At 49.4% G+C, this 12,951-nt stretch overlaps 1 protein-coding gene and 1 pseudogene across 3 annotated transcripts in view; one reads left to right on the forward strand and one right to left on the reverse strand.

Annotated features, from left to right (window-relative positions):
* VPS51 (VPS51 subunit of GARP complex) overlaps positions 1-12,951 on the reverse strand; it is a 28,640-nt gene that overhangs the window by 1,373 nt on the left and 14,316 nt on the right. Inside the window, exons 3-7 of one of the 2 annotated variants that reach the window (XM_017537126.2) lie at positions 3,589-3,735; positions 3,294-3,513; positions 2,407-3,124; positions 1,802-2,017; positions 1,384-1,602 (exon numbers count right to left, since the gene is read on the reverse strand). In XM_017537126.2, coding sequence (XP_017392615.1) covers positions 1,384-1,602; positions 1,802-2,017; positions 2,407-3,124; positions 3,294-3,513; positions 3,589-3,735 — 1,520 coding nt within the window. Of the gene's footprint in view, positions 1-1,383; positions 1,603-1,801; positions 2,018-2,406; positions 3,125-3,293; positions 3,736-12,951 lie in introns of both variants that reach the window. The other variant, XM_017537125.2, reaches the window with a different exon arrangement.
* On the forward strand, positions 7,290-8,707 carry LOC108310252 (annotated as a pseudogene). Its single transcript, XR_001827681.2, has one exon. The product of XR_001827681.2 is annotated as a 60S ribosomal protein L4-like (transcript).

Here is a 12,951-nt window from a genome sequence, read left to right on the forward strand (position 1 = left end):
GAGGGTGAGTCAGGAAAATTGCTTGAACCTAGGGAAACACAGGTTGCAGTGAGTTGAGATCACACCGTTGCACTCCAGGCTGGGTAACAAGAGTGAGACTGTCTTTAAAAAAAAAAAAAAAAAGACACACCCACCTACATATATATATAGTGAGAGAAAGACAAAAATCTCAGTGTTGTCCAGGTTGGAATGCAGTGGCTATTCACAGGCCAATCTAGCACACTATAACCTTGAACTTCGGTTTAAGTGCTCCTCCTGCCTCAGCCTCCTGAATAGCTGTGGGACTGCAGGTAACCACTGCACCTGGCTTATGCTCAGCTTTTTAGTGATAATTATTTTTTTTAGGACCTATTATGGAGGCCGGGCGCAGTGACTCACGCCTGTAATCCCAGCACTTTGGGAGGCCGAGGTGGGTAGATCATGAGGTCAAGAGATTGAGACCATCCTGGCCAACATGGTGAAACCCCATGTCTACTAAAAAATACAAATAAGTATTTTTATACAGCATGTGGTGGTTTGTGCCTGTAGTCCCAGCTACTCAGAGGCTGAGGCAGAATTGCTTGAACCTGGGAGGCAGAGGTTGCAGTGAGCCGATATTGTGCCTCTGCACTCCAGCCTGGACACAGAGTGAGACTCTGTTTCAAAAATAAAAAAGAACTATTAAGGAAATTTTGAAACATACATAAAAGAGACCCCCCTCCCCATTAACCAGCTTTAACAGTTACTGATAATTTGTTGTTCTTTTATCTGACTCCTTACCATTAAAAATAATTTTGGCCAGCCAGGCACGGTAGCTTACACCTGTAATCCCAGCTACTCAAGAGGCTGAGGCGAAAGAATGGCTTGAACCCGGGAGGTAGAGGTTGCAGTGAGCCGAGATCGCGCCATTGCACTCCAGCCTGGGTAACATGAGTGAAACTCCGTCTCAAAAAAAAAAAAAAAAAAGAGGTACTGCAAGGAGGTCCGAGCACATGGTCGCTATTTATAGAACCAGTGGAGTGGGGCAAAGGCAGGACACAAGAGTTGGTCTGATGCCTAATCTTCAGCACCAACCCTGCCCTGACTTCCTGGGTAATCCTGAGCCTCCGCTTACACAGGCAAAGTGGGGGCGAAGATGCCATCACCCAGTGCTGAGGAGGAACATGACCGTGGACACAGGCACTGTCCAGCCCCTTTCCTCTTCATCCTTGGAGATTTGTTTCCCCGGGGTTCCCTCACAGACGCCCTGGCTACAGAGCTCGCCCCGTGAGGAGAAGCCCAGATACACAGCAGGTCCTCTCCTCCAGGCAGGGGCCACTAGTGATCCTCTTCTGCCCCAGCCTGTCATGAAGGGACAGCACCCCCAGCCTGCATCAGGGCTCCCTGGGCCAGCCTGGGCAGCACCTGCACGTCGATGGCGGTGGTATCCTCCACCACCCGCTTCATGACGGCACGCACGTTCCGGGGCTCCAGGGTGCTCAGCCAGTCCCGCGTCTCCACGCTCTTGCGCAGCATCTGCGATATGACCAGGCCCTGCACCTTCACGTAGTGGGTCAGCAGCCGCCGTGCTGTCTCCCTGGCCTCTGCACACAGTGTGCTCACAGGTGTCACCGGGGACTGATCCTGAGCCAAGGAGGCAGAGGACAGAGGGAGTGGGTAGGGGGGACACTTCAGGGGCCACTGCCAACCAGGAGCTAGGCACAGACTTGGCAACATGGAGGCTGGGGTGCACACAGCAGTTGGTCTGGGGTCTGGCCATGAGGGCACTGTCCAGCCACCTGCATTCCCAGAACCACTGTCCCTGTAGGAGCTAGTGCTTCACCTGCACCAGAAACTGTTCATCAGTGAGAGTGAGGATGTAGGAGATGGTGGCTGTCTCATAGTCCAGGCAGAGGCGGGAGAGCAGCAGGAGCAGGGCAGGTGGTGTGGCACCCCCCTTCTCCCCAGGGCTGTCGCAGAAGCTCTGAGCCGTCTGACACATAGAGCGGACGAAGCCCACGATGAGGCCCTCACGGACACCCTGACTGCAGAACTCGCCCTGCAAGGAGAAGGTGCCCAGATCCACGCAGGTCCCCTCTTCTAGGTAGGGCTGTTAATGACCCTCTGCTGGGGCTCTAAGTGCCCCAGCCCCTCTGCAAGGGACAACATCATCATGCATTCTAAGTACCCTGGAGCAGCTCCCCTGAGAGGGGGTAGGGAGAGCCAACACTGGGTACCCCACTGCACCCCTATTCTTAGCCCAGCTGCACACTACCCATGCCTTCCCCACCCCCCAGACTGTGCACAAGAACCTGAAACCACACCCAGAGTGCCTGGGGCAGGGACTGCATCTACCCTGGTAACTTGTCCCCAGTTCCCCAAGCACTGTTATAAAGGGTATTGCAGGATCAACCATCAGATTGAAAAACACCCAAGAGGAGGCCATACCCGGAAGTAGGGCTTGTTGGAGAAGGACACCTCTTTGGCGGTGAAAAGGTGCACTGCTGCCAGAGAGGCCTTAATGTGGCTCAGGATGGAGCTGGCCACATTGGCCAGCAACTCAGCCAGGCCAGGGCCCTCCTTCCCAGCCACGCGAGGTGCTGCCAGTGCCTGGCGGACGTCAGTCAGGCAGCCCAGGAAGGCCGCCTGGAGACCCTGCAGGTGGTGACCCAGGCGCTCGCGGGCCACTCTTTCCACGATTTCTGTGGCAGCGTCTGCGAGCCCCGCAGCGGCCAGCAGGGCCCCAGGAGCCCGCAGGCGCCGGTGGAAGCGATCCAGCGCCCGCACCAGCAGCGAGTTGTCACCACCACCCTGCTCCTGCGCCAGCCGCCGCTCCACCAGCGCAAAATAGCGGCTGCCCAGCTCCTGGGCAAAGGCTGCCAGCTTCTCGGCTCCTGCTGGACCCTGGGCTGCAAACAGCTCCTGGTAGGCCGCTGCCACGTGGCAGAGGCCACCCACGAAGCCACTGCCTCCGTGATCGGTGAACTCTAACACGTCGGGAGCCGGAGGGGAGGGCCCCAGCTCGGCCTCCAGGCTTCTCAGCTCCTCCTCCAGCCGGCCGCGGGCGTGCACCAGGAACTCCTCACACAGCTCCTCTGCAGGCTCGCCCAGGGCCAGCAGCAGCTCCACGCACTCTGCCTGCTCTGGGGCACCTGAGCCGCCCTCCCTACACGAAGAAGGAGACGGTAGTGAAGAGCAGGGCCTAGTGAAGAGCAGGGCCGGGGCTGCTGGTGGATGGGGCAGGAGCAGGGCGACAGCTCCAGGAGGGCCCAGGGGCGGGGTATAAATGGGCTCGGGCCGGCAGGAGTGCTGGAGTCAGGGCAGACAGGCCAAACCTGAAGCGCTGCCGCAGCTGCTGGGCCAGACGGGCCGTGATGACCTGGCAGTCGTCCTGGATGGCGCGGAATGAGGGCAGGTGCTGGTACTGCTGCAGTACGGCCTGCGCACGGCCCTGGTAGCGCACTGCCTGCCCGTAGGCGCCCAGTTCCACGCACTTGGTGAGGCGTGAGGGCAGCTCGAAGAGGAACTGCAGCTTCCGCAGCAGCGCATGGACCCCTGGGGGACGGAGGGTGCCGTGAGCCCCAGAGCCCCAGGGGAGGCCCACTGCAGGCCCTGCCTGGCAGCACCCACCTGCCAGCTTGGTGATGCGCTCGTGGCGGTCCTGGAGCGTGGCACTGATGCGCGCGCTGAAGTCCGTGATCACTGCCATGTTGGTGGCCAGCCGGTCCATTTCATCCTCCATCTTCCGGAAATCGTTCTTCATCTTCCGGATGGTGTCTAGGAGGGCAGGGGCCGAGAAGAGGGGAGAGAGGGTGACTGCGGGGCCGTTGCAACCTCAGCCCACTCTCACACACCCCTTCACAGACGCCCCAGGCTGCTCCAGGGGTACATGGATGATTCGAGAGAAAGGGCTGCACACAGAGCAAATGGGGGCGAGGAAAGGTGGGTTTATGTTCCCAAAGCAGGCATCACCTACACATGCCCTGTGAGCCCCTAGCCCTGGTGCCCAGGGGAGCCGGCCAGAAGAGCCACAGTGCCGGCCTTCAGATGTCCAGAGCCGAAGCAGGCCAAAGGTGCTTAGCCAGCTGCCGCCACTGTGCCTCAATTGTCCGTCAGACCACCAACAACCAAGGCACAGATTGCTGGCTCCCAGGCACATCTGTGCGCCCAGCACACTGCCCGGAGGAAGCAATACATTCCTGTTCACCCTCATCTCCTTTCCAGACCTCCCAAAGCCTTTCACATGGTTTCCGGAACGTGGGCTGTCTTCTCTGAAGGGCCCTTTCCCTTTGGTCCTGATAGAAACCTGCCTAGGGAGGCTGCTCTTGCTTTCACACCCCAGGTGCCTGGGAGCCCCGTCCCTTCATGCTTCTAGATCATATCTAGACCTCCTCTTCAAAACCTCAGCTTCTCTGAAGACCATGCCATCAAGCTACAGACCTCCTCTTTGCTGTCTCTACTGTCCTCTGCCACTCCTCTCAGTTCCTAGTCACTGCTTCCTCTTGTCCCCCTCCTGTCACCTCCTTGTGCACACCCACATGGATGAGCCTTCGAACGTTCTCAACTGTTCACTGACTGCCTCAATTCCACCTTTTCTAGTGTCTGCCTTTATCTGGTCCACCCTCTCCTTGCCATCACCAACAACTGCTGCCTCTAAAATCTTAGCCTCAAGTCTCACTGCCTTCTGTAATTTGGGCCACTCACCCTGTCTGCCCTGATAATCTGTTGGCCTCTGCAGGAAGTCTGGATGCACTGACCCCAGCACTTGGTCCCTGTTTACAACACCCCTCCTGGCTGCACTTCCTTTACCCTCACTGCTCTCTGAATTTGGGGTTCTCCGTCAGCATCATCACTGTTTGCAAGCCCCCTAGGCTCTCTTGCCCCAACCCCTTCCATTACTTGTCAGACAAAACCCTAGTGCAGGTTAAGCCCAATGAGCCACTTCCCACTGGCATCTGAACCAATCATCCCAACTGGCCTCCCTTGAAACTTTATGACCTCAAGTCCCAAAATAGCACTCCACACTGCCTAGCCATCCTTCCAAACCTTCTAGTGGGTCTGCTTTCCCATTGTCCAAGGTAATATTTTCTTCTCAGTCCTCAAAACTCCAATACAAGGCCAGGCTCAGTGGCTTATACCTGTAATCCCAACACTTTGGGAGGCTGAGGCAGGTGGATCACTTGAGGTCAGGAGTTTGAGACTAGCCTGGCCAACATGGTGAAACCCCAACTCATACAAAAATTAGCCAGGCATCATGGCATACCTGTAATCCCAGCTATTCGGGTGGCTGAGGCAGGAGAATCACTTGAACCCAGGAGGCGGAGATTGCAGTGAGCTGAGATTGTCCAAATGTACTCCAGCCTGGACAACAGAGTGAGACTCTGTCTCAAGAACAAACAAAAAACGACAAAACCTCCAATATATGCTAACTCTCAATTGGGACCCGGCTTTATACATGTGCTTCATGGGGAAAATAAAAGCAAACATCAACTCCCTATAAATCTGCAAAGCAAACAGATTTCTGTGCACAGTCTCTATCTTCTGCTCTCCCTCCCAGAGAGGTCTCATCCAATCCTGCAGCTGTGGTGACTGAGACACTTCTGCCTCCTGTTCTGACTAGAGCACTGCCTAACGACCTACTAACACCTTGATGGGGACAGTGCACAAAAAGCCCACATGTAACACCTCCAAAACAAAACTCAGGAGGAGGAGGTTGCAGTGAGCTGAGATCACGCCACTGCACTCTAGCCTAGGCGATGGCGTGAGACTTGGTTAAAAAAAAATAGCATTGGAATTATATCAGAGGACACCCAGCAGGTGTCTGCTGCTTGGTGTGGAAGGAAGAAACCCAGTACCTTTGGTCTCAGAACTCTTTTGTGGTCATGATTGTGGTAATGTGAGTAGAAAGCACACAGTTTGCGTTTTTCCCAAACAACACCATAAAATATACCCAAACCTTTCCATATGGTAGTTCACAAAGAAAAAAAACTTTTTTTTTTTTTTTTTTTTGAGACAGGGTCTCCCTCTGTCACCCAGACTGAAGTGCAGTAGCACGATCTCAACTCAGTGCAACCTCTACCTCCCAAGTTCAAGCTGGACCTGGGAGAAAATAAAAGCAAACATATATTAGTCTGGGCCCATACTGCTATGAAGAACTGCCTGAGACTGGGTAACTCATAAAGGAAGGAGGTTTAATTGACTCACAGTTCAGCATGGCTGGGGAGGCCTCAGGAAACTTACAATCATGGCAGAAGGCAAAAGAGAAGCAAGGTATCTTCTTCACAAGGCAGAAGGAGAAGTGCCAAGCGAAGGGAGAAGAGCCCCTTATAAAACCATCAGAGCTCATGAGAACTCAGTATCACGAGAACAGCATGGGGAACCGGCCGAAAAACCTCATTCTTAACCAATTATGAGGTCAGAAAAGGAAATCAAAACTGCAATTGCAGCATAGGTAAAATAGCAAGAAAACACTAAATTGGTAACAGCTTAGTAAATTCTATGGCTAGAATGGATAATTTGCTACAAAAATAGGATTACCAAAATGGATTGTAGAAAACAAGAAAACACAAACAGAAAAAATAGAGAATATTGTGAAAGAAAGACCCTCCTCTTTCTTCCCCTCCACACAAAGGTACTTGGCGCAGATGTCCAAGGGTGTTGCCACAGCTTGAAGGTCAGGTCCTTCCAATTCTCTGTATAAACACTGTCCCAGCAGAGAAATGAGAATAGCTCTCATACAAATGTGGTGGAACAAACGTAACACTGTTATGAAAACATAACAGAAGGCTGGGCGCAGTGGCTCATGCCTGTAATCCCCGCAGTTTGGGAGGCTGAGGTGGGTGGATCACATGAGGTTGGGAGTTCGAGACCAGCCTAACCAACATTGAGAAGCTCCGTCTCTACTAAAAATACAAAAAATTAGCCAGGCATGGTGGAGCATGCCTACAATCCCAGCTACTTGGGAGGCTGAGGCAGGAGAATCACTTGAACTTGGGAGGCAGAGGTTGCAGTGAGCCAAGATTGTGCCCCTGCACTCCAGCCTGGGCAACAAGAGCAAAACTCCATCTCAGGAGGGAGGGAGAAAAAAATAAATAAATAAATAAAACACCATCTCAAAAAATAAATAACAGAAATACTTCAGAAATACACATTCATATTTCTTACAAATGAAGATGTAAGGATGAATTAAACAAATGGAAATGCACAAATAAGCAAACAAAATCCAGCAGCATATTAAAAGAATAATTGATAAATATCAAATGGTTTTTGTTTCATGAATGCCAAGATGACTCAAAATTAGAGGATCTCTTAATAATAATTTGCCATGGCTTTTCCTGCGGCAGCGGCTGGGCCGAGAGGGGCATGGCTGTCTCCTCTTTCCGCCATGGCGTGTGCTCGCTCACTGATATCGGTGTACTCCGAAAAGGGGGAGTCATCTGGCAAAAATGTCACTTTGCCTGCTGTATTCAAGCTTCCTATTCGACCAGATATTGTGAACTTTGTTCACACCAACTTGCACAAAAACAACAGACAGCTCTATGCAGTCAGTGAATTAGCAGGTCATCAGACTAGTGCTGAGTCTTGGGGTACTGGCAGAGCTGTGGCTCAAATTCCCAGAGTTCGAGGTGGTAGGACTCACCGTTCTGGCCAGGGTGCTTTTGGAAATATGTGTCGTGGAGGCCAAATGTTTGCACCAACCAAAACCTGGCGCCGTTGGCATCGTAGAGTGAACACAACCCAAAAACGATATGCCATCTGTTCTGCCCTGGCTGCCTCAGCCTTACCAGCACTGGCCATGTCTAAAGGTCATCATATTGAGGAAGTTCCTGAACTTCCTTTGGTAGTCGAAGATAAAGTTGAAGGCTACAAGAAGACCAAGAAGGCTGTTTTGCTTCTGAAGAAACTTAAAGCCTGGAATGATATCAAAAAGATCTATGCCTCTCAGCGAATGAGAGCTGGCAAAGGCAAAATGAGAAACTGTCGCCGTATCCAGTGCAGAGGCCCCTGCATCATCTACAATGAGGATAATGGTATCATCAAGGCCTTCAGAAACATCCCCGGAACTACTCTGCTTAATGTAAGCAAACTGAACATTTTGAAGCTTGCTCCTGGTGGGCATGTGGGACGTTTCTGCATTTGGATCAAAAGTGCTTTCCAGAAGTTAGATGAATTGTATGGCACTTGGCGTAAAGCTGCTTCCCTTAAGAGTAACTACAATCTCCCCATGCACAAGATGATCAATACAGATCTCAGCAGAATCTTAAAAAGCCCAGAGATCCAAAGAGCCCTTCGAGCACCACACAAGAAGATTCATTGCAGAGTCCTAAAGAAGAACCCACTGAAAAACCTGAGAATCAGGTTGAAGCTAAACCCATACGCAAAGACCATGCGCTGGAACACCATTCTTTGCCAGGCCAGGAACACAAGCTCCGGGGGGATAAGGCGGCCGCGGCAGCAGCAGCACTGGAAGCCAAATCAGATGAGAAGGGGGTTGCAGGCAAGAAGCCTGTAGTACGTAAGAAAGGAAAGAAGGCTGCTGTTGGTGTTAAGAAGCAGAAGAAGCCTCCAGTAGGAAAAAAGGCAGCAGCTACCAAGAAACCAGCCCTTGAAAAGAAGCCAGCAGAAAAGAAACCCACTACAGAGGAAAGGAAGCCTGCTGCACAAACTCTTAAATTTGATTATTCCATAAAGGTCAAATCACTTTGGACAGCTGCTTTTGAATAAAGACCTGATCAAACAGGCAGAGAAACACACACAAAAAAATAAAAAATAATAGTTTGCCATGTTAATAGATGAAAGAGATATTTCAACATCTATTATTGATTTTTTTAAAAACTCTCAATAACATATGAGCAGCTAAATATTTCCCTAACCTCCAAAACTCAGTATCATGTTGACCAAGGCAGTGCTAGAAGCACTTCAATTAAAGTCAAAACATGGCAAGGACAACCTTGATTGCCCGCGTTATCGACGTTGTTCTGAGGCATTAGCCAACTCAGCTTGACTCGCCGGATGTATTATGGACATACACAAACTGTAAAGGAGGGAAAGTATCACTATTTGCAGATGATATAATCTAATGAATAGGCCGGGTGCAATGGCTCACGCCTGTAATCCCAGCACTTTGGGAGGCTGAGGCAGGCAGATCACTTGAGGTCAGAAGTTCGAGACCAGCCCAGCAAACATGGTGAAACCCTGTCTCTACTAAAAATACAAAAATTAGCTGGGTGTGGTGGCAGGTGCCTGTAATCCTAGCTACTGGGGATGCTGAGGCAGGACAGTTGCTTGAACCCAGGAGGCAGAGGTTGCAGTAAGCCAAGACTGTGCCACTGCACTCCAGCCTGGGTGACAGCGCCAGACTCTGTCTCAAATAATAATAATCATTGAATAAAGAGAAAGCCCCCTCCACAAAAAAAAACCCTGTAAATATTACTATAAACAATTTAAATTACCACTTTTTACTTTTCAGATTGTCAAAGACTGAAAGGAGTATTCTCTTCTTTGCTGGTGGTTATGCAAACTGATCAGTATTTATAAAGAAGAATCTGGGGCGGGGTGTGGTAGCTCATGCCTGTAATCCCAGCACTTTGGAAGGCCAAGGTGGCTGGATCAGCTGAGGTCAGGAGTTCGAGACAAAATGCCTCATTAACTGCCAGCGTGGCCAACATGGCAAAACCTCATCTCTGCTAAAAAAACAAAAAATTCGCTGGGTGTGGTGGGCGACTGCAATCGCTTGAACCCGGGAGGCGAAGGTTGCAGTGAGCCAAGATCATGCCATTGCGCTCCAGCCTGGGCAACAAGAATGAAACTCTGCCTCAAAAAAAAAAAAAAAAAAAGAAAGAAAAGAATACTGAAATATGTAACTGCAGTCACACTTGTGAGCTTTCACACACCCACACCTGGTCTGTAGATTCTTTGTCTAGGGCAGTTCTTTCTCTTGGATTTTCTCTAGTATTTTTTCCCTGCATTTTTTGTGTCTGTTTCTTGTCAAATTGACATCAATGCTTTTCTCCTTACCCTTCCAGCGATCTCCCTAAGTGGGGTAGAGTCCCAGTGTTGCTTCGAGAACATTCCCTGGCCTGTGGGACTCTACCCCACTTGGGGAGATCGCTGGAAGGGTAAGGAGAAAAGCATTGATGTCAATTTGACAAGAAACAAACAGACACAAAAAACACAGGAAAAAAATACTAGAGAAAATCCAAGAGAAGGAACTGCCCGAGACAAAGAACCTACAGGGCTAACATCTGTAGAGCTACTAAGGGTTTTTAAAAGTTACATGGAAAGGTAGATCATGTGTCAGCAAAATGAACTTTGCATTTTAGCAACACAGTCCATGAGAAAAGATCATTTAACCCTCTCAGAGATGATTTCATAGAGAGGAAGGTTACTAAGGAATAAAATCACATGATATAAAACATTCATCTTGGCCGGGCGTGGTGGCTCACGCCTGTAATCCAAGCACTTTGGAGGTCAAGGCGGGCAGATCACCTGAGCTCAAGAGTTCAAGACCAGCCTGAACAACATGGTGAAACCCCATCTTAAAAAATAAATAAATAAATAAACAAACAAACAAATAAATAAATAAAAACAACATCCATCTTACTTTTGGGACCATCGGGTCCATTGCCTACATTTTGTTGGGAAAATTGTAATTTATTTTGGTTGGTTTGTTTGCTTGAGACAGGGTCTTGCTCTGTCACCCAGGCTGGAATGCAATGGTGCAAACACAGCTTACTACAGCCTTGAACTCTGGGGCTCAAGCGATCCTCCCACTTTGGCCTCTGAAGTAGCCAGGACTACACACATGCACCATCATACCCAGCTAATTTTTTTTATTTTTATTAAATTTTTTTTGTAGAGATGGGGTCTCTCTATGTTGCTCAGGCTGGTCTCAAACTCCTGGGCTCAAGCAATGCTCCCACTTCAGCCCCCGAAAGTGCTGGGATTATAGGTATGAGCCACTATGCCTGTGAGGAAAATGATTTTTCTTGCCAATTCATAGATGGTAAATTAATGGACATAGCAAAGGCCGTGCTATGCAGTAAAAACAGTAAAAGCAGGGCAGAGGCTGAGGTTCGCAAAGGGATCATGGGCTCATGATCTACTGAGAGACAGAGGCTTGGCAGTTGATGAGGTGTTTCGTCTTTGCCCAGTGAATTCTTGGTTCTGCTTACAGGCCATGTGACAAGCTCCTTCCAGGTCTGCCAAAACCTACCATCCAAAGAGCAGACTCTTTTGGTAGTGGATGTCTGAGCCCACGATACTTAGGTGCTACCTCAAGAAGGAGGCTTGAAGCCAACTTCTAAAGGTAAACTCCAAATACTAAGTTGTTACAAAAATAGAGTAAAAGAACACCTAGCACTGTTGTGTCCTGTGGTTGTTGCGGCCTGGATAGCCCTGGAGCCATTAAACTGGAGATAAAAATTAGACCATCTCCAAAAACAACAGTGAAAAGCATCCATACCATTCAGTCATAAAGATTGCACTGTTTATCTTTGCATTTCAAGCTTTTAAGAAAAGCAGGCCAGGCACGGTGGCTCATGCCTGTAATCCCAGCACTCTGGGAGGCCAAGGCAGGGGGATCACCTGAGGTCACCAGCCTGGCCAACATAGTGAAACCTGTCTCTACTAAAAACACAAAAATTAGCTGGGTGTGGTGGCAGGCGCCTGTAATTCCGGCTACTTGGGAGGCTAAGACAGGAGAATCACTTGAACCCTGGAGGTGGAGGTTGCAGCAAGCCGAGATTGCGCCACTGCACTCTAGCCTACGTGACAGAGCAAGACTGTCTCAAAAAAACAAAAACAAAACCAAACAAACAAAAAGCTTGTTAAGCAGTTTGCAACCAGGGAGAGTGAAAACCACCTGGATGCTAGGATGTTGGCTACCCTGGGAGGGGACTGGGTGGTAACTGGTCAGAGGCTCGGGGGCTTTGCTGTTATGCTGTTTCCCAGCCTGGACGCTGACTATGTGACTGCATTTCCTTCGTGAAATTCATGGAGCTGTCCACTTATGTGCACTTTTCTGTATATCTGTTATTTTTTTTATTTCTTTGAGACAGGATCTGGGTCTATCACCCAAGCTGGAGTGCGGTGGCACAATCTTGGCTCACTGCAACCTCTGCCTCCCAGGTACAGGCCTTCCACCTCGGCTTTCTAAGCAGCTGGGGCTACAGGGGTATGACACCACACCCAGCCAATTTTTGTATTTTTTGTAGAGACAGGTTTTGCCCATTGGCCAGGATGGTCTTGAACTCCTGAGTTCAAGCAATCTGCCCACCTCTGCTTCCAAAAGTGTTGGGATTTGAGGCATGAGCCACCACGCCCAGCCTCTGTTAATTTTCAGTGAACTGTACTGTCAAAGACTGCTTTGTCTTTGGCAGGAGAAAAGAATTAGAAGAGGCTTTTCCATGTATAACGTTTGAAATCGTTCTAATTTTGATACAAGTAAATGCATTATTATACAATGAAATCTGATGTGTAGGTGAGTGCTTGGCAAACTACCGCCTGAGGGCCAAAGCTGGGTCAATGCCTCGTTTTTCTTTTTAATTGGGATATAGCTGACATACCATAAAATTCAGTGGTTTTTAATATGTTTAATATATTCACAAGGTTGTACAATGTCACTATGTAATTCCAGAACATTTGATCATCACCTAAAGAAATTCTGTAACCTTCAGCAGTCATTCCTTATTCCCCCACTCCTAGAACCTGGCAACCATTAATCTATTTTCTGTCTCTATGGATTTGTCTATTCTACAGAATACATTTAACAGAAATGGAATCATAGGCATATATGATTTCCTTAGCATGTTTCCAAGGTTTATCTATGTGGTTGCCTGTGTCAGCATGTTATACTGTGTGGATATTTGTTTTTATTCACTCATCAAATGATGGCCATTTGGATTGCTTCCGCCTTGTGGCCATTATAAAAAAAGTGTTGCTATTGGCCAGGCGAGGTGGCTCACACCTGTAATCCCAGCACTTTGGGAGGCC

The sequence above is a fragment of the Cebus imitator genome, unplaced genomic scaffold (assembly GCF_001604975.1).
Source record: "Cebus imitator isolate Cc_AM_T3 unplaced genomic scaffold, Cebus_imitator-1.0 Scaffold102, whole genome shotgun sequence".
Classification (NCBI taxonomy): domain Eukaryota; kingdom Metazoa; phylum Chordata; class Mammalia; order Primates; family Cebidae; genus Cebus; species Cebus imitator.